This window comes from Manis javanica, chromosome X (genome assembly GCF_040802235.1).
Source record: "Manis javanica isolate MJ-LG chromosome X, MJ_LKY, whole genome shotgun sequence".
Taxonomy (NCBI): Eukaryota; Metazoa; Chordata; class Mammalia; order Pholidota; family Manidae; genus Manis; species Manis javanica.
In genome coordinates, this window is record NC_133174.1 from 133,832,902 (window position 1) to 133,854,764 (window position 21,863).

At 44.3% G+C, this 21,863-nt stretch overlaps 1 protein-coding gene and 1 long non-coding RNA gene across 7 annotated transcripts in view; one reads left to right on the plus strand and one right to left on the minus strand.

Annotated features, from left to right (window-relative positions):
* LOC140847343 (uncharacterized) overlaps positions 1–6,148 on the minus strand; it is a 123,870-nt gene extending 117,722 nt beyond the window's left edge. For all 3 annotated transcript variants that reach the window (XR_012127343.1, XR_012127342.1, XR_012127341.1), the window contains exon 1: positions 3,681–6,148. This is a non-coding gene — a long non-coding RNA (uncharacterized lncRNA). The remainder of the gene's footprint in view (positions 1–3,680) is intronic.
* Positions 1,874–14,736, plus strand: SLITRK2 (SLIT and NTRK like family member 2). Of its 4 annotated transcripts, none has more exons than XM_037015556.2 (4): positions 1,874–2,930; positions 6,682–6,735; positions 6,826–6,985; positions 7,193–14,736. In XM_037015556.2, the coding sequence occupies exon 4, from the start codon at positions 7,236–7,238 to the stop codon at positions 9,771–9,773; it is 2,538 nt and encodes an 845-aa protein (XP_036871451.1). In that variant the 5' UTR covers positions 1,874–2,930; positions 6,682–6,735; positions 6,826–6,985; positions 7,193–7,235; the 3' UTR covers positions 9,774–14,736. The 4 variants fall into 4 exon arrangements, with proteins under 4 accessions (XP_036871451.1, XP_073083591.1, XP_036871452.1 ...); XM_073227490.1 differs by having other exon boundaries at positions 1,874–2,662; XM_037015557.2 differs by lacking the exon at positions 6,826–6,985.
* The last annotated feature ends 7,127 nt before the right edge of the window (positions 14,737–21,863 follow it).

Genomic DNA, 21,863 nt, shown 5'->3' on the forward strand with positions numbered 1-21,863 from the left:
TGGTTCAAAAGGGACAGTATTCCTGAAAACACCTCACATCTTAAAATTACTGACTGTACCTTTTTGTGTTTTTTTGTATTTTCTAAGTATCCACCTCTGGGTAGGTGTGGAGAAGGTGATGAAACAACATTGTCAGGCAAACTATAAACTACACAGTAACTGGACAATATTTGTATCATCTAAGAAGTATACACACATTTTTGAAATTCATCCTAGATGAAATTTCTGATTTTCTCCTCATCTAAGAATGAAATTATAAAAACTCAAGCAAATTTTAGTTTTCTTTCTCTATTTCCCTACAAGCATTGCAATCAGGGATCTCTAAGCCCTTTAGCAACATGAACTAATCAATAGAGAACAGCACACAGACGTATGTTTACAAAGTCACTACACCAGAGAATTAACTGTCATTTTAATTAATTAAGCAAAGTACACTAATGTGCACGTCTTTGATAATCATTATACCAGGAAGTTTTCCCCTAACAAAGAAACTTAGAAAAGTCAGTATAAAGCAGCTTTCAGTTAAACTGTACATTTAAAACTTTCACAGATGTGACATTCTCTTCTACTGTAATTACCTATGCAACAGCCCTCACAGAAAGTTCTGTATTGCTCATCATTGCGTGTGTGTGTGTGTGTGTGTGTGTGTGTGTGTGCATTCAGGACACCCCTTGAAATAGCTACCCACCTATTTGAAAATTTTATGTTAACAAAAGGAAAAAAGTCTGCTCTTTTTCATTTTCATTTTATCTAACTGTCAGTATAGTCTCTTGTGGAAAGGCAGACTGCTAAACGCTTTTCTGAGGCCCAGCAAACATGTTAGACTTGCTTACAAAGCTAATTAAAATTTATGCATGCCATATTTTACATGTTTCCACTGGATCAAAATAAAACGTCAGTTTTTATCTTTGATACCATGTTCTTCATCTAATCTGTATACAAGCTATTGCCTTTTTGTGTGTTCCCTTTGGCTAATGACACACCACCCTTCTCAGTAAACTGTCTCCTTTTTTCAGCATGACTATCTCATTATTTCTGCCTTTGAATAGCCTTTTAGCTCCATGTTTTGTGGTCGTTTATAGCACCCATTAAACAACTACATGAAAAGATGACACAATCAGAAATGAGGTAAAGACAGAAAGGAAACAGCATTAACTGTTCCCAGTTAGTAATAATATGATGTGCCCAGGCAGCTGCCATAGTCTGCAACAAACAGCACAGTGGATATTTTGCACAAATAAGGATATTAATAAAGCCGGCAATGTTTCTGAATATATAATTGTAAATAGCCTGCCCATGTGCACATGCAAGAACTGTGTTACTCAGAAATCGCTTATCTGAATGGCAGGGAAATCTCAAAAATCTTTCTCAGGAAGGAAGTAAAAGGAATGTAATGATCCTTAAAACCCCAAAGATATGATTGTAGAAGATAATTGTTTGGACTATTCCTAAAAGTAAACTGTGCATATGTCCATTTTATAACTTACCAGTAATTTTCTTTTAAAAGGTCCCAGCATGGTCTCCTTAGAAAACCATTATGAAAAGAAAGCCAAGAAGAGAAGGAGGAAGCACAAAATATTCCCCAGGGAAAAGACATGTATGAGGTGGGAGTCAGCACTGTGAGAACCTGGTCTAAATGTGCAGGAAACCACCTTGAAAACAAACATCCCCATGCAGATTCGTTGGCAGGACAGCTTGTTTTTGCTCTAGTGTCCCACCCCTCTCCTGGCCTCCCGTCTATCCTCCACCTTCAAGTTGGGATATTCTGTGGAACTGGGATTTTTACAGACTCTGGAGGGAGTATAAGTAGGCCAGGGGTCCTGCCGACCTTCATTACGGCCGCTCTCCGCCAGTAGTGAGAGGGAAATGTCCTGGTGCCCTCAAATAACGCCCTACTCCTGGCTTCAGTAGACTCCACTGCGACTAGGTCCTGAGTACCCCGGAGAGTAGAGAGGCCGCGGGGAAGCAGGTCGCCAGGGGAACAGAGATGCCCTTGGCCCACACCGCGCCTCCCTCTTGAACTAAGGTGACTCTCCCTGACCGCCTTCCTGTAGTTGAATCTCAACCACCCGGACTACTAATAAGAGGAAAACGAAAGGAGAAAAAGGAAGGGAGCATGGCAACAAGTATGCTCTAGTAGATCTAGGCAACGTGGGGAAGAATGACAAGAATCAAACTGAAACACTGGAACGCTGCTCAGGGCTCGCTTGCGTTAACACATTGGCACCAGTCTCGCTGGGCTGTGAATTATATGGAAATTCCTTGTTTACTATCCTCGTAGGAGGTCCGTCATGATCTCTCGGCTGGCGAACTCCAGGGGTCAGACGCTTACTAGTTAGGGGGGCCAGCCGTCCTACAGGGTGCCCAGCTCGGAAGACTGGCTGGTCTTCCACTTGTCCGCAGCTTCCACCCCGAGGGCCTTGACCCCCCTCAGATGTGGTGCCGACCAACGGCCGTCCTTCCTTCACTTGACCGAGTCAGAGCTGCAGCCCACAGCAGAAGCTGCAGGGGCTGGGCAGGGCTCCAGGCCGGAGGGGCCGGGAAGCGTGAGCTGCGCTCCGCCGTGCCTGGCACAGAAGCGGAGCAGCGGCTCCTTTGTGGGCTGCCACGTCCCACTCCCCGGCGCACAGCGGGGACGGTGGATCTGCAGGGTGATTGATAAGTGAGAGCGAGTGGCCGCCGGACCCCCCTCCTCCCTCCTGCTCTTTCCCCTCCTCCCTCCCGGCGCCCTCCTCCTTCCTGCCAGAAGCCAGCACGGTGGCGAGCCGTTCAGTGGGAACCTGCCTGCCCTTGGGGGCGCCGCCCGCGCTCGCCACCGTGTCCCGGCCCGCGGGTCGCGGTGCTCCGACGGTGCGCCGGTTCCCGCACCTGCTCGGGTCGCAGATGCGGTGGGCGCCTCCGGGCGAAGCTGCGGGCGGCGCGCCGGTTGGGTAAGTTCCGAGCCCTCGGGGACGCTGCGGCGCGCTCAGCCCCTGCCCGGCCCGGCTGCCTCCCTGGGCCCGCAGACCCGGCGTGGGACGAGCCCGCCGGTGGCCGCCGCGATTCCGCCGCCGCCAGGGACTGCTGGGTCTGGGGCCGTCCGCGCCGGCGCGGCCGGGCTCGGGACCTCGCGCAGCCCCGGACCACGGCCGCCGCGCGCGGCCTCCTGCCTGGGGAGCTGCGGGGCCCCGGCGCGAGCGCCTCCGGAGGTGCCGTCGCGGCCGTGGGCCCGGCGGCCGGGCAGCGCAGCCGGGGGAGGCGGGAAGGGCTGCTCTGGCGGCGGGCGCCCCCGAGTCTCCGCGAGGGACCCGGAGAGCGCTCGGGGGGCGGCATTCGTCCGGAGCAGGAGCGTCGGGGCGGAGGTGGCCGCGGGCCGGCAGTGGGGGGCCTGCCGGGCTCCTGCTACCTCCGGGATCGGGGGCGGCCGCGGCGTGGACGGGCCAGCGCGCTCGATGGAGGCACTGCAGACCCGAGCCGGGCTCCACTCGGTTAGATGCGAGTGACACGGCGGAGACGGAGTCCCCGCTCATGCCTCCCTCGCCCAAGCGAGGAGAGGGAGCATTTGTCCTACTTTAATGTCCGCCTCTGCCTCCTTTGGGTTCCCAGTTCACCCAGAACCTTCCCACCTCCTGGGAAGCCCGCTCTTCCTAAGCGAGCGCCGCGGCTCTGCCTCCCGACACGCCGGGCCACATGAAACTTACTTAAAGTGCCTTATCCGGATGGAGGTCGATCTCTTCCCAATAACTATGCTCAGGAGAGCGAGTGTGGAAGTTCAGGAACAGGCAGGCGACAGAGTAGTGGTGGGAGGGTCCAACGACCCGTGTGGGCAGCTATCCTTGGGGGGAAGATGTGCCACTACAGCCCTCAGTTGGTCACCCAGCCGGTTTCACCGCCGCATTCCTTCTTTCAGTCAAGAATTTAAAAGGGCCCTAGACCCCCCCAGTCTAACTACTCGCTTCTCTCCCTCTCTCTGTGTGTATCTCTCTGAAATTTCTAATAGTCTCTCTCCTCAGGGAGTACTGACAGCACCGGCAATGTCTTAAAGGAAATTACCATATTTAGAACTAAAACTAACGTTTGACATTTCACTTTCAAATACAATTTTTTTTAAAGGACCGTATTCAGGTAAAACATCACTACCACTATTTAAGTTTAGGTAGATAGTTCTCTAAGCCACAATAAGCAGTAACGAGCGTTTTGGAAAGCTGCTGGACTGGGACTCAGAATCCCTGGGTTCTGTTTCTAATTTTATAGACTGGAATTTAAGCAAGTCAGCACTTCCCCTAGTTGAGGAATGTCCTCATCTATTAATGAATTTGATTTCAAAGGTCTTGTCCAGCTCTCATGTTGGCTTGTAGTTCTATGAAATGTTGACTTAATTAATAAATGTTTGGTAAGTGAATGTCAATGAATAAACCATATCTCTCTAGGAACTATGTATATTTAATATTCGGAAACATAGAGGGAAAAGATGCCTCTTTTCTTTGAAAGGAAAGCCTAATGGTGCTCACACTACATCACTCTGTTGATACCTGAGGGTGCAATTGTAATAGAGCAGGAGGCCGCAGAGGGCTACCCCTCTCCCTCTGGGGACAGCCCTTCTCAATGTTGCCATTTGGCATAGAGAAGGAGAATTTGAGGCACCAGAAGGAAAGGATCTTGCCCAAGATCAAGCAAGAATTACAGGATGGGGAGGTGGCTCATGATGTCTGGTCCAAGGTGCTTCCCTGAAGGAAAAAGAGGGGGAAAGGAGAAAAATTCTGGAGGAGAGTACCAGAGCCACAGGTCGCTGAAGTGCCCAAGTTCACAAACTACCAGAGCCCTTCTGGGGGAAGAAAGCTTGCGCCAAGGTCAACTATCCTAGAACCTGAGCTTGAGCTTAAGAAAGAAGGAAGCCGGGAGAAGCAGGGGGCTTTTTGGTCTCAGATGGCTTATTTTGCCTAAGTGGCTGTCTCCATCCCACATCTGGCACAGCAGCGGGACCCTGTGTGGACTAGGTCTGCAGCAGGCTGGGACTGAAGAGGCAGGTAAAGTAAGCGAAAGTATTTTGTAAGACGGGCACATCTTTCGGGCAATTGCTTTTCCCACTCTGTCATTCCCCCCTTTCCCTGCCTCAAATCCCCCGTTCCTGCCAGAGGCAGCCCCTGGCCTTCCTGGCCACAGCAGACATTGACATCTTGCAAATGGATTCCACTGGACTCCACACCAGGAGACTCCTGGGTCCAGGAACCTTAAGATTATTTAGGGGAGATGAGATAATGGAGGCAAAACCCCAACACCTGGCTGTTAGTAATGCTGTGGAGAGGTTATCTGAAGGTGGCTGAATGGCAGAGCTAGGAGGGCCCATGTGGTCCACCCCCGTTTGCCAGTGGGGACCAGAAGATCCAGAAACAAACAACCTACCTGGTGACAGAGCTAGATCAGAACTCAGGTCTACTGGATCTCAGGCCAAGACTTCTTCCAGCTCTCCTCCCGTTCTCAGAAGCCAGGCTCCCTGCACTGCCGCCTTCTGTTCCAGCTCCCCGGCCCCTGCAGCCCCGAGGCTTAGGGCCCCTTCTGTGGGCTCCCACTCCCAGCGGAGACTCAGCTTGGCAGCAGCTCTCTGACACCCACTCCTCTTCTCCTTCCACCAGGCGAAGAGCACACGTTTAAACTTCATTCTCTGGCTAAGTATAAACCTCAGGGGGAGAAGGGTTCTGTTGTTTATCTCAGTCTATAAGCTAACGTTGAACTGGCTTTAGGAATCCAGGCAAGTATTTGTTTGGCCAGTAACCACCCAGAAAGTAATTTTCTTAGCCCTGAAACAAAGCTCTGTATGGAAAGCACAAAGAAAGCCCCTAGAACTCCTTGCCCTGCTACACATGCATACTGGTGCGCCACGCACCCCGCTCTCCGCACGCAGAGCATTTGAGCGAGGAGGCTTGCAGGCGGGCCCAGTCCTATAGCAGAGAGGCACATCTACACACACACACACACACACACACAGACACACCCTTCTTACTGGGAAGATCTGGACCCTGGCTTGGTAATCTGGAATGAGAATGCCCCTCCGCGCCCCCCGCCCCCACACACAGCCCCAATGGCCAGGAGATGGGGGGGGGGCAGGCGGAAGGAACCACTCGGAAGAGCGGGAGGAGGCCGGGCGGTGCCAGCCCCTTTAGCGCGGCCTCTCCCGGGAGCTCACCCTGAGCTCAGCCACCCCCTCGCCGCCCGCCAGGTTGGAGGTGGAGTAGTTCAGAATCCACTGACGCAGCCCGGCTGTGAGCTTGAAAGCCGCTCGCGGGGAAGGGAAGCGTCTGCCCCTCCCTCCCCACCGCGCGCGCCCTCCATCCCGGCCGGCCCCCTCCCCCCGTGACGTCACCCTAGCCCTGTCCGGGGGAGCCTGCAAAGCCTCTCAAATTCAAACTGCTGGGCGCACTGCTGCCGCTGCCACCGGATTGAAAGAGCGCGCCCAGGCTCGCTGTCGCCGGCGCCCGCTGACCGGGCCGGCAGGCTCTCCGACCTCCCTGCGGAGTCGCGCCCCCGGGTCGCCCTCGGCTCTGCTGCCGGTTGCTCCAACCCTGCCTTTCCTCCCCTGCTGCCTGCCGGAGTTCTGACTTCGGCGCACCCCCACCCCCGCCAAATTAAAGCAACCCACGGAAAACAGGGCAGCCCCCTGGAAGCGGCGTCGTCGTTTACCTTGCTCTCTCTCTCTTTCCGAAGATGTTAAACTACCGGTGGACCGCGGAGGAGAGGGGTCCCGTCTTCTCCTGATGCGTGAGTAACCCCCACCCTGCACTGTCTTGTCTTTTCCATCCCCCTCCTTCGCCGCCAGTCCCCTGATTTTCCCACCCCCTCTTTGCGCAGTTAGAAAAAAAAGTAAAGCAATTTCTGCTGCGAGCCCAAGGCGGGCGAGCCGCCGAGATCGCTTCAAGATACCCCAGGGGAGGAGGAGATGGGCTGGATTTAGTAGGACAACTCGGTTACTAATGACTCCGCGGCTGGCTGCGACCCGCCGGGAAATCAGGTGCAGGCGTGTTTGTTCGCGGACGCGCGTGTGGGTGGGCGGGGGTGGGGAAACCGGCACAGCTTTGAACGACGCAGTGATTTCAATCTGCCGGGCGGCCCCCTCCCCGCATTCCCTCCCTCCCACTCCGCCCCTTGCCTTGTCATTTTAATCGGGCGTCCTTGTTTCTTTCTCCCCGCATCCTGCTCTCTCTGCCCGCTCCCCAAGGTTTGCCTGTAGGTACCTGAGCTGACACCGACGGTGCCTAAAGATGCTGAGCGGCGTTTGGTTCCTCAGTGTGTTAACCGTGGCCGGGATCTTACAGACGGAGAGTCGCAAAACTGCCAAAGACATTTGCAAGATCCGCTGCCTGTGCGAAGAGAAGGAAAACGTACTGAATATTAACTGCGAAAACAAAGGATTTACAACTGTTAGCCTGCTCCAACCCCCCCAGTATCGCATCTATCAGCTTTTCCTCAATGGAAACCTCCTGACCAGACTATACCCGAACGAATTCGTCAATTACTCCAACGCGGTAACACTCCACCTCGGCAACAACGGGCTGCAGGAGATCCGCGCCGGGGCGTTCAGCGGCCTGAAGACCCTCAAGAGGCTGCATCTCAACAACAACAAACTCGAGGTGCTGAGGGAGGACACCTTCCTGGGCCTGGAGAGCCTCGAGTACCTCCAGGCTGACTACAATTACATCAGTGCCATCGAGGCAGGGGCCTTCAGCAAACTGAATAAGCTCAAAGTGCTCATCCTGAATGACAACCTTCTGCTGTCGCTGCCCAGCAATGTGTTCCGCTTTGTCCTGCTGACCCACTTAGACCTGAGGGGGAACAGACTGAAAGTGATGCCTTTCGCTGGCGTCCTCGAGCACATTGGAGGGATCATGGAGATTCAGTTGGAGGAAAACCCATGGAATTGCACTTGTGACTTACTTCCTCTCAAGGCTTGGCTGGACACCATCACTGTTTTCGTGGGGGAGATTGTTTGTGAAACTCCCTTCAGATTGCACGGGAAAGATGTGACCCAGCTGACCAGGCAAGACCTCTGTCCCAGAAAAAGTACTGGTGACTCCAGTCAAAGGGGTAGCCATGCTGACACACACATCCAAAGGCTGTCACCCACAGTGAATCCTGCTCTCAACCCAACCAGGGCCCCAAAAGCCAGCCGGCCACCCAAAATGAGAAATCGCCCGACTCCCCGGGTCACCGTGTCAAAGGACAGGCAGAGCTTTGGCCCAATCATGGTGTACCAGACCAAGTCCCCTGTGCCCCTCACCTGCCCCAGTAACTGTGTCTGCACCTCTCAGAGCTCAGACAATGGGCTAAATGTGAACTGCCAGGAAAGGAAGTTCACCAACATCTCTGACCTGCAGCCCAAACCTACCAGTCCAAAGAAACTCTACCTAACAGGGAACTATCTCCAAACTGTGTATAAGAATGACCTCTTAGAATACAGCTCTTTGGATTTGTTGCATTTAGGAAACAACAGGATTGCAGTCATTCAGGAAGGTGCCTTCACAAATCTGACCAGTTTACGCAGACTTTATCTGAATGGCAATTACCTGGAAGTGCTGTATCCTTCTATGTTTGATGGACTGCAGAGCTTGCAGTATCTCTATTTAGAGTATAATGTGATTAAGGAAATTAAGCCTCTGACCTTTGATGCTTTGATTAACCTCCAGCTCCTGTTTCTGAATAATAACCTGCTACGGTCCTTACCTGATAATATATTTGGGGGCACGGCCCTCACCAGGCTGAATCTGAGAAACAACCATTTTTCTCACCTGCCTGTGAAAGGGGTTCTGGATCAGCTTCCTGCTTTTATTCAGATAGATCTGCAAGAGAACCCATGGGACTGTACCTGTGACATCATGGGGCTGAAGGACTGGACAGAACATGCTAATTCCCCTGTTATCATCAATGAGGTGACCTGCGAATCTCCCGCTAAGCACGCAGGGGAGATACTGAAGTTTCTGGGGAGGGACGCTATTTGCCCAGACAGTCCAAACTTGTCTGATGGAACCATTTTGTCAATGAATCACAACACAGACACACCTCGGTTGCTTAGTGTGTCTCCCAGTTCCTATCCTGAACTACACACTGAAGTTCCACTTTCTGTCTTAATTTTAGGATTGCTTGTTGTCTTTATCTTATCTGTCTGTTTTGGAGCTGGTTTATTCGTCTTTGTCCTGAAACGCCGAAAGGGGGTGCCAAGTGTTCCCCGGAGTGCCAACAACTTAGATGTGAGTTCCTTCCAATTACAGTATGGCTCTTACAACACCGAGACTCAGGATAAGACAGATGGTCACGTCTATAACTATATCCCCCCACCTGTGGGTCAGATGTGCCAAAACCCCATCTACATGCAGAAGGAAGGAGACCCAGTAGCTTATTACCGAAACCTGCAAGAATTTAGCTATGGCAACCTGGAGGAGAAAAAAGAAGAGCCAGCCACACTTGCTTACACTATAAGTGCCACCGAATTGCTAGAAAAGCAGGCCACACCAAGAGAGCCTGAGTTGCTCTACCAGAATATTGCCGAGCGAGTCAAGGAACTCCCCAGTGCAGGACTAGTCCATTATAACTTTTGTACCTTACCCAAAAGGCAGTTCTCCCCTTCGTATGAATCTCGACGCCAAAACCAAGACAGAATCAATAAAACCGTTTTATATGGAACTCCCAGGAAATGCTTTGTGGGGCAGTCAAAGCCGGACCACCCTTTACTGCAAGCTAAGCCGCAATCAGAACCAGACTACCTCGAAGTTCTGGAAAAACAAACTGCAATCAGTCAGCTGTGAAGGGAAACCATTTACAACCCTGTGGCATCAAAGGATGCTGCTCCAAACTCTTGGAAGCACTGCATTTGCTTTTGTGTGTGTTTGTGCTCTCCCTTTTCCCAGCGGCCATGGGGGACTTTGAAAATGGTGGGGGTATGGGATGAAGCAGCGATACTGCTTTTCCAAGTTTTCCTTTAAGTTATTTCTCTCTTGCTCCAAACCGCCACCTTTTCTTCCCTTCTCTCCTTAGGAATCATCACTGAACGTGAATGTTTCTACAGTGCAGTTTTTCATATATTGTTTATGGGTTTGTTTCTTTTCCCTTCTTTTATTTTTCCAGTGTGGGAATGGGAAGAGGAGATGATAGTGAATGAAGAAAGAGTAAGCAAATTTTTCAAATGAAAATGAATAGTGTATTTTGTAGAAGATCTCCTAAGATCTTTTGAGACTATACATTCTTTTGTAAATAATGATATATGGTATTTCTGTCTTCAGTTACCGAGTATAGCCACTAGGCATCACTTCTTTGTGTTAAAGTGCCTTTGCACTTTAAGTACATTACTTAAATGTTGCTTTTAGCTTTGATAAATTGAACATATTTTAATGTGTTGTATTTTTGAAATTAAGAACACTGTAAAATAGATCGAAATGTCAGCTATATTAAGTCAACGTACAGTTTGCTTGAGTTATAGAATCCAGCCTGTCATCAAATGATTCTAGTTCTAGGACTTTTGAGATTTAACTGTAAAATATTTCCTTTCCTCTGAATTTGTTCTAAGTGATTTTATTTAAGTCAACTAAAGGGATTTAACAGTGGGCTAGAGGTAATAAACCGCCTCAGTTGGGATTAGTAATTCATTAATAAAATATATTTAACCCAATATCAGAGTCAATTGAACAATTAATGCCCTTCCGTAAGTTATTATTTTACACTAACATGGTCAGTGTTTTAGATTATTTTCCTAATTAAGAGTATGTTACACAACTTGTAATATATTTTTTCTGCATTAAATTAGATATTTTTATATATTTAACTGAAAGAGTCTGTATTTCTAACTTTTTAATTGAAATTAATATTTTTTCTGCCTATTGAGACATTTTCTATAAACACATACCAGTAGAGGCCGCCACACACCTCATTTAATAAAGACATATGAGCCATTAAATACCTTGAACAAAGACTTCAAAGGTGAGATTAAACTTCCCAAGTAAATTCTCTGCAAATTCAAGGCAGCAGAGACAAATGTATACATTACTTTCTATTTCTTTTAGGATTAAAGGTTAGACTCAGAATCCTCAATTTTCACATTTTCAGAGGAAGCAGCATTTTCCTCTTAAGTTTATTGAAGCATTAATGGGGTGCTATCAAATCATGTACTATTTGCATCTCCAAATTGATTAATAAGTACCTAAACCAAGAAAGTAAGATCTTTTTTCTCCTGCCTTCTATACGCATGTGTTACTTGAATTTTTCCATGTCAGCTTGAGCAAGCCTTTTGTTTTGGTCTTAGCATTAAAATGATTTTAACTAACCAAGTCTCTATAACATTTCTGAAGCCTTATTAGCCTGTAAATAATTTTTAGATGCAAACATTATTGTGTGATTTCAACAAACAGCCCTTCTTCACAACAAAAAATAGTTTTGTTTTGTCTATTGTAAATCCTTATGCAACTGGGATGGTGATCTGCATATAAAGTAGTCCAGCTTTTCAATTCCTTATTAAAGCAATTGATGGCGTCTGAAAGCAGCACACTGTTTCCTTTTCATAAATAGGTTACTGCACATAATAATCCTTTATTATCATGTGGAGATTGAAGTGGATTCTGATAACTTACTTTTAAAGCTTTAAAATGACTAACAGTACATTGTCTGTCACTATAAACAATTCATGTCATAGGCTTTCAATTAGAAATGACTTAAATCCAAATTATTTGGATTGATCACTACTGGTGCAAAATAGTTTGTTTTAACAATAGAAGGTAATTGTGTATATATAAATTTAAAGGGCATTCAGGAAAAATAAATGCCTTTAACAACCTAAAATCTCTGCATATCTACAGTGACAAGCTAGCATGTTCATTCTTTGACTAGAGATCATAATTTGTATTTAAATCCATTAGATCAAAGTTGAAAATGGTGGGCTGAAATGACCTAGAAGATAGTTAATGCACAGAGATTTTACATTTCATACAAGAGGAACAAAAATATTATATTAGTTGAACGTGGAGGTAGGTCCTCAAATCACCTCCTCTTTGCGTGAAGTATTTATATTATGTATGCATATATGTAAAAGTTTCAGACATCCTCTTGTGGCTGCTCTCATTTGGTACAATGGTAAACACAGAATACAGAGGTGGGGTCTTGGGGAGTGATTATGAAGGCAAGTCAGTATACAGACTCTATTAATAATGTTTAGATTTAAACTAGATGACTAGAACTACTGATGTAGCGATTCCACTTCAGTGTTCTAACTCTCCTGAAACTAAAGTCATTCCTGTAAAATGCTACTTATCCATAGAAAACCTAATTCATTCATTTTAAATAGGAATAGCTTAATCCTTGCTTAGTTACATGACTTTAAAGAGGCCTCCTGGAAGAACTCAGATTCATAAACTCTTGCCTAATAATTATGTTTTAATTCTAGATTCTCATGCTTCTTAGATTTGTGCATTATTTGTATTAGGTTTTAAGATGTATTTGAATGTAGTCCAGACTATTCACTTAAAGGCATAATACACTATATAGTTTGAAGCTTTATTTTCTAATGCAGTCACGAACACTTTACATTTATGAACTTATTACCATCCCCACTGACTGAATTGTTTTGCTTAATCCACTCAAGTGCTTTCAAACATATTGGAGGGGGGATTTTTATTTTTCTCTTCTACAGCTGGAGTTTGTTATTTCACTTTTATTTCACGTGCAGCTTGTACTGGATATGAGAATCAGCACAGCAAAATGGTTCCAGCCAACGGAATGCCATCCTCCCCACGCCCTACGAATGGCAAATGGTAATTCCCTTCAATTCTAGCTCTTAATTAGTTGCTTTTATTGTTTCTGACTATACCTGTGGCTCACCTTGTATTGAAACATTTAAAAGTACCACTTCTCAGTCTAGACACAATTGCCAAGAGTCCATTTTGGTTCTGGATTTTTTTCAACCTGTGTGCCTTGTTAGTTCCACCCAGCAGTTGGTGAGTAAGGAAATGACCCTTCAATTTCCTTTGCTTTGTCCTCTCACCTCTAAGGTGATTTAATTTTTCTACATATTTTCATGTCATCAAGTGCTCAATATTTTATGGATTTTACAAAAAGTGTATGAGGAATTAGAGATTCTGTGATTTTTCAGACTTTGGAAATTCATTTTGATGGTCCACATTTCAGAAACATACTGGATTAGATGCTAGAGTAAAGAAAGCCTTCCAGACAATTCTCCCAATCCAATTGTTTCTTCATTCATTCATTCATTCATTCATTCAATAAAGATTTATTGAGTGCTTGCTTCCTAGGTGCAAGGTTCTGTTCTGTGTGCTGAGGGGGCACAGAGATAAAGCAGACACGATCTCTGCTGTACTCCCTCCCGCCTCCCCTGCCAGGGAGCTTATTACCCAATAAAGGATAACTTTATCTGAATGGCAATCACACACTGTAAACAGTGGGAACTGTAAGGAAATGCAGGAAGTTGGGTTTTTAAAGGTAATTCTGTGCAATGAAGTATAAAACTGATATATCATAAATAGACTAGCTACAGTGTAACCACCATTAACACTTCCTTGGAGCTATACTTCTAATAAGGGGGGGAACCCACAAAAATAAAAGAAGACCAATTTCTGCAGAATAGGGCCCAGTTTTACAGCCTGAAGATAGCTATACACCTGTGCTATTTAAAGATCTGCATTGCAAAGATGAACCCCAAAACTGTAAATACAAAACCACAAATGTACGTAAATTTTCTGGAAGATCCATGTTTAGAGGCAATCTTTACTTTATATTTCTGTGGTTTAAAAGATAACATTTGGCTTAAGTGTCCTTTACCAATACAACGATAAGACACTTTACCTAAATCGTGAGACAGAATATTAAGTACTGTATATACATGTACTTTGCTTCTCACAATGGTTGTGCAAAAAGTCACTTGTAAATTGAAGTTTTGTAAATCAAAATGTATTTTAAATGCATTAGGGGAGCTACCATTTAGAGAAATCTTGTGAATTTTTTTATAAAGCAGAAAACCATTTTATAATACAAATAATCACTCTCTTATTTATCTGTTTTGTATATTTGGATTTTCAATATCAACTTTGCTTAACACAGAGTCCACCTGCATAATAAGAGTCTGTTTTCCCAGTGTTGCTTGTGCTACCAGTTTTGTGGTTGCTAAGGGCTTTTACCTGAAAATCAGCTGCAGTTTTTAGTGAATTGAGCTACTGAACGATTCTATGATGGCGCAGTAGCATTCCTGAACGGTCCAAATAGCCAACCTATTTCAGCTCAGTTGAACACAGGATTCTTCTGCTCAGCAGCGTCTGTTCTCCCAGATGTGGCCATGTTTCATTAGAGGGTAGAGTGACTCCTGTACTTACATTCTATAAAGTGCTCAGAGTCACAGGTTTTATAATAAGTATATGTTGTATTATGTAAACATATTGAAGTGCATGTGTGTTGAAATTTTTTTAGCAGTATTTTAGCTTGAAAGTACTTGTACAAATACTGTTAGATTTAGTTGCAAATAATTGTTCTCAAGTTATTGGAATAAATGGCAAGTGAAACAAGCTCTTGTGTAAATAGACTTCTGTGCCAAATACAGATACTGTTTCAAAGCATAAATGTCTTACTCTGGGCTGTTAATAGGCAAAATGAAATATGGAAATGTGATCAAATGATATTGTGCTTTATTGGATAAACTTTTTGCACAGTTGTTTTGTACTGTAGTTAGCTTTCAGTTGCAAAATAAATATTCACCAAAAAAGAACGGTTGAATAAGTTAGAAAAATTCTGTAGAATCTTAAGAGGAGTTAATGACAAAGTTACTGAAACCATCCTCTTTGTCTTGGTATATACTGTTCAAATGTTTGCAAATTAAGGTCTATTCTTTATATGATTATAATTTACAGGTAAAACAAGCTTTTAAAAAACATATTGTTGCTTTTCTATGAATGCCCATTAGTATCAGACTTAAAAAAGGAAAAGTAAACAGAACAATAAAGAACATTTAAATAGAGATGTCTCTAGTTATGGAAAGAAATGCAACTTGTAGCTTCCACTCCCCCCACAGTACCAATACACCCCCACCCACACCCAAGCCAAGTTGTTTTCACTATAAAATTATGTCTAATGCCATAAGTGGTCTTAAAAATATTATGTTTTATAAACTAACAGATGATTGGCCTGCAAATCTAAGTATATAGAAATTATGAACTCATTAATAGAGATGCTCTCACTATATTATATTCCCAAGGACTAGAACTAGAGTTAAAACAAATGAGAGAAAGGGCAGGGGAGGAAGGGCAGGAGGGAGAGAGAGATGCATTTGGTGTCTTAATTGTGGTGATGAGATAGCAAATGACTTATTTGGCTATTTTCATTTGGTTGTTCATCAAAATATACCTGCCAAGTATGCTTCATTCACAAATGTATAACATAACAAAAGATTTGAAATTCCTGTGGTGGACATGGGGACTTAAATTATCCTCTCTTGAGATTATTAATTTGCTGCATGCTCAGTATATTGAGTTTATTCATTCAGCCTTCACAGAGTAATTGTAAGAATTACAATAGTCTCATTTTAAAGTGTATCACTGAAGAGTGAGAGTTGTTGCTTAGTACACTAGATTATCTCATCCTTTAGAAAGATTAGTTGAAATGGAATGGGAATCAGTAATGTACAGCTCGCCATTCTGAGCACACATAATATAAAACACCAGTAAGTCATACGTGTCTGTTGATACATCAAAATAAATGCTGTCATTCCTGAATGGGGGCTAGACATGCACCTGATCCATTTCCTGGGATACTGTTTTGTAATTAGTTATATGTCATTTTTATTCATCTGATTTTCAAATATTATTTTATGTACTGCTATCAACATTACCCTAAAAGAATATTGGAGCTAATTATCTGTCAGATCCTATTCCCTGGCATTTTGGGACATATTTGATCTTGACAGAATGTTGGTTACAGTATGAAATGCAAGGTTTTTTCAGCTCACTAAGTGACTGTTGGGCAGACAGGATACGTGAATGGTCTCTACCCTGAGTAATTCTTGATCAAGTCCTTGCTTCTTAAGCCACTTTCACCTCCACATCATTAACATCTGACATAGTGTTTTAGAACATAATAACTCTCCAATAAAGATTTCCATAACTGATAAGACTGGCTCTCATGTGAATATTGAAGAAAGGGTTGAAACCTGGAGGATCTAAGTTCAAAGCATAATTCCCATGGATTCTGAACTGTTCCAGGAAGTCTTAAACAAATGTTTAGTTGGAACATTTTCAGAACTTATGAGAGACACACACACAAAGACACGCCCCATAGGATGGCAGAGAAGTTACGGTAACACCCAGCCAAGATCCAAAGTTTATTACAAGATCCAAGTTTAAGTGATACTTGAGTCTGTGTATTGAACCCAATGATTTCATTCTAGAGTTAAAAGTAGCTTTACTGCTGAGCTGTGGGATTGCCTTGCTATTGGCTTTTGGAAATGGGAGATTCTGAGTTCAGAGAAAATGAACTCCCTGACAAGCTTAAATGATGAATCTTCCAGAGCTTATCGTTTAGTTCTTCCTATGGCTCAGTATATTTGATTGGTCTATTTCTTAAGTCTTCCAGATAGGAGAGAAATTCTTTGGGTTCAGGACTATATCAAATTATATTTCTGTCAGAACTCAGTTGTCACATAAAGTCCAATTTAGACAAAATAAGAACCTACAGGTGGTGTTTCATAATGAAGAGCCCCGGGATCTGAGGTTCTGATTTTCATTTAGCCAAACAACTGTGAGGACAAGTCAGAGCTCCCACTGGGCCTCTGTTTCCCCATCTGGGAAAAGTGTTGGATGGATGAACTCAATGGGCCAAGCCAACTTGAGCACTCCTTGATTCCAGGCTATTTGGGGAGTGGTTGCTACACACAAAACAAATAGATCACTGATTGTTCAGGTGATTCAAGCCTGAAAATATCTTACCCCTCTTCTCCTTTCAGATGTCTAGTTTGGACATTGCCTTACTCTGATTTTATCTTTACAGGATTCAGAGACACCATTTGTCTTGGGTTAATTTCTCTTCCCAAAATGTGACTTAAAAATTTAAACCACTTTTTTTACTTCCTTGTGAATCACAGCATCCTACTGCTTTTTTGGTTGGGGTGGGGTGGAGTGAAGGAGGCGATGGGTTTTTCATTTGGCTTTTTTGCAGAGAGGTTGTCTTTGGGGTTGATGAGCTTAATTACTGTGCATGATAATGAAGAAAATTAAACGATGACTCTATCCAGGAAGATCATATTATCACATTTCAGGGCATAGAGCAATTTTTCCCATCTAGCTTTTACCCAACACTGCCAAATTTCTTTTCATCAGGGAAGCTGGTGGACCCTTACACAACTCAGTTGAGCTTCAGAAAGTCAATGGCTCTTTCCAGTGAATGAAGCTCTTAGCTGACAAGTGGTGTTTGGCCTCTTTCTGATCATAAACTTCAGCCTTAGTTTTATTGCTGGGCCAATGTGTCTTTATCTGGTCAAATAGATTTTAACTAGAAACAAAGAACGAAAGCCCTCAATCTTGTAATATTCAGCTGACATGATCTTTGCAAGAGTGGAAAAGAGGACAAGACATCCATTGAAAAACTTCCTCTGCTTTCCAGAGGTTTCTGAGGGGGCTTATTTAAAAACATTAGTGATTGAAAGGAAAATCCAGCTACATTTTGCTGTGTGTTTTCTTCTGTAATGTTATAGAAGATTATGAAAAAGAGAAATATAGATTAACCTTGTCCAAGCCATCATCTTAAAAAAATAAATAAATAGGATGCCATTGGGATACCAAAGACTTAAAGCATGATGATTACATTTCAAATATTTAATTTGAAATCTTGGAACAAAGTATATTTTATTTACTAAACTGATCTCTGAAAAGCAAGCACATTTTAAGCTATAATCTGGGTAATTTGAGAGGGACTTGAAGAAGGAATCTCATTAGTTTTAAACTGCACTTATTCAGATTTTGTTTTATGCAAATTCATCAGAAAGTTGTTCAGTCCTACTATGCAAACAGCTCGAATGTTCTGAAATTTCCAAAATAAGCTAATTCTTCTGCTCTCACAGATTAAAATGGGGGTGGGGAGACTTTGCCTGGGTTGATACAGTTTGTTGTTTTTCAATAGAATTTTCTGAGTTTCTCTCTAGAACAAAATCAAATATACAAGGATGGTTATTTGTAGAAAGACAAAGTAAAGTCTTAGGAAGAGAAGAGTAAATATATATTTTCTCAAATGATTTATAACAGAGGTCCTGGGAAGTAGGGAATTTCACAAGATCCTCTTGCCTGGCTTCTCGAAGAGAAGTCTTTCCTGAGCTTTGCTCCCTGACTAGGGGAAAAACATTTTTCTATGGGAGTTAGACTTTGGGTGTGACTGGGTTCTACTTTGTTTCGGTCTTAATCACACTGATCCCCTGATCCCTTCTGATTTGCTGACCAAGGGTTTTTCTGAGAACAGTGGGGTGACCATTCACCAAGAGGACAAGGAGCCCTAGGACATAGCCTCCATGTCTCTGCTAACCCACTATGTAACATTGGACCAGCTCCTGCTTGTCTCTGAGCTTAGGTTTCCTCATCCAAAACAGAAAGTAGTTAGACTTAACCTTCTTAGTCAAGACAGCAATTGAATAAACATGAGCTTATTACTGGGGAAACTTGGAATCCACTTCATTTCACAAAAAATAGTAAATCATTTGCAAAGTTGGCACATTAACTATCATTAATAACAAATTATTTTCAACAAGCCTCACACCTGTTCTGTGACACACTAGCGAAAACATTTGTATTAGAAGTTCTATTGTTCCTTTTGGCTTAAAAAAGTCTCATGATTTTCTTTCCCGCATCCTTATTCCAGCTCCTAAACATTATAATTGTATAAATCCATTTACACAAAGAGTATGAGTAATTTCTGGTAGTCCTTATGTGGTAACAGATTGTCTCTAAAAATACAATTTATGGAGTGCTCATTGTGTGCTGAACACTTGAGCAGATGCTGTGCACATCTGAAACAAATCCACAAGTGTTCTTGAAGGCCCAGCGTGTGCCCAGCATTGGGACGAGACTCAATGAGGAAAGAGAAAAATCACTAGGGGCAAGGATCTCTTATATGTTGGGGAGATATAACATATACACTCAAAATAGGACATGGCTCTCCTGCCCTCAGGGAATTTATAACTAAGCTGGGGAGATGAGCTATTTCTCTTTGAAAGGAATATGAGAGGTCAGGTCCACAAAAGGAAAAGCTTAATGCAGAACAGACTGGCATTATCTGAGAAGCCTGCTTGGAGGAGGCAGGACACAGAAAGAGCCTTGAATTAGGGAAAGGCTTAGGAGTCAGGAAACTCAAAAATGTAAAGACAGAAATAAGTCTGTGAAGAACAGTGAAGAGCCTGGGAGGACAGGCTTGACTTCCCTTTTGATGGCTTTGAAAGCCAGAGTAAGAAACTTGGACTTGAGTCCATAAATAATAGAAGGTTCTTCAATCAAAGTAAAAGTTGTAGAACTGTTAATGTTTGCATGGGGCCTGATAAAGCTCCACATGCATCTGTAGTGTTAATCCCTGTAATCACCAATTGAGATTATTCTATCTGGATTACGATGAGGAAACCAACCCAGAATGAGGGAGTCTGAGTATTTGTCCCAGTGACCCGGTGAGTTAGGGGGAGGACACCTAGTTCAGCGAGTCAGCATTAGAGCTATGTATGTATGGACCCAGCATGCCGAGATTTGAAACCCAGCCCTGTCATTCACCCACTGTGTGACCTTGGGCAAGTCACTTAACCTCTCTGGGCCTTCAATTTCCTCATCTGAAACAAGGCGAGAATGATCAGATTTGCCCTCACAAGGTGGTTATGCAGATCAGTGGGTTAATATTTGTTAAGCAAAACAAAAAGTGGCAAAGGTGTAATTTGAAACTGGTTCTGACTGACTTTAAACCCCCATCTTTCCCAGTCCATCACTGAAGTGGTTTTGCTGGGTAATGAGAGAAGCAACAAGCCATCCAGCAGACAGAGGGAGCTAAGCATTTGGTAGAGAGGAGACTGTGGACCAGGACACTGCAATGGTGCCTTGGGATTAAAGAACTGAGTCCTTGTGATTAGGGAAATGCAAAGAAGATGAGGCCGCACCACCTGCTTTTCTGTTCAGCCACAGACTGTCCACAAGCCGGAGTCCAGACTGACCTCTCAGAGAGCTGTATTTAATAACGCACCAGTCTTTTATCAGCAGCAGATTCTTAGTTCAGTAATATTCACATTCTCTAAGGAAAAAGCACAAGACAAAATGGGTGAAGAAAAGAAAGGACTGTTCTTTTCATGGATTCTGAAGGAAGAGAACCTTGAAGGGGGTTGGTCATGAGAGGAGAAACATGAGGTCAACTGGGGAGGAATTTCAGGCACTCCTGAGATCCACTGGGCCTGGGTGTTAGATCTGGGAAGGGCCTGCCTGGGTGTGAGACCTGTGTGGTGGCATGGGGACTCAAGCTCACAAGTGTCCCACACTTAGTTTAATGCTCTGTTGCTCCGATGGTTCCCAGAATCACTCATCACTTTTAAACCATGGAACCTATGCTTTCATTTGACACTGGGCTTCACAGACAATGTCACCAGCCCCAGGGCTATGACACCAGTGGCGCAGTGAACTAGCCACAAAGTCCCCTTGCCTAAGGCAGACCTGACTTGACCAGGACCACTGCTTTAAGAACACCTTGCCGCCTCTCGTTTTCTGGCTATGTGTCTCTCATTCTACTGTCCTCTCCTGGGAGGTCTCCACTAACTGGAAGTGTGGCTGCTTCTACTTTTAAACATGTTTTGTTTGCATTTCCCACAACTTTTTAGCTAATTCAGAATGCGTGTGTGTGTGTGTGTGTGTGTGTGTGTGTGTGTGTTTAAGAAAAATAAAAGCACCTGGTGCTAATGCAGTGGCTGCAGCGGGGAGGCAATGCTTCTGTTCTGCACACAGCCTGTTGTTATCTTGACGGTGGAGAGCTGGTGACAGCATTCCAGTGATTTTTTGTAATGTGAGAAGAGCAATTTGTTTTTTGTAGGGCAAGTGAAGGAAATGGCTTTGTATGATTTGGGTAAGCTTTGCAGGAAATAAACTGTGTACTTTTAGAAACTCTCCATTTACCTCTGTTGTCTGAGCTGTGACCACAAAAATAACTTCCTTGCAACAGGCCCAGGTTTCATTCATCAAAACAGCCTTAAAAAGAAAGGAAAAAGAAGAGAGCAGAATTTTCTCCATTTAAGAACATAGAGAAATAACATTTTGAGGGGAAGGGAACTTGGAAAAGTTGACACAGTAAGTTAGAGCGGGGGTGGAGATGATGAAAGCCCGATTCACAGGATCAGAACATTTCAATTCTACTCTATTGCTTCATTGGGCTTGAAATTGTTTCAAAAGACTTTGAGGATTTCCATTAAATGGCACCCAGATAAATTTTCACAGTTATTCATAGCAAAACTCTTTAAATAGTAAATGAGAAAGGTCACATCATGTCAGCGCTGTACAAGCAAAAACTCCCCCTCAATGCCCTTGCAAAGATTTCTATCAAGCACTTGTCAGGCGCACAGGAGCAGCTCAAAGTTAAACCTCCCAGCTGCCTTGGAAGCCCAGAGTATTCAGGAGCACGAGATGCCGGCCACATATAGGTCTTCTGTTTACATCTGACCCACAAACCTCGGGCCCTAATGAGAATGTAAATGGATGAGCTGCAGGGACAACAGCGTCTTTGATTGATGTATTTGATCTTTCTGACCTGAAAACGCATCAGTTATTGCTGGCGGGGCTGGGTGGGCACTGGCGTGACTTGGGAAGTCCAGACTGTAGGGGCCCAAAGCTTAAGGCTCAAGTTCTTTTTTTTTT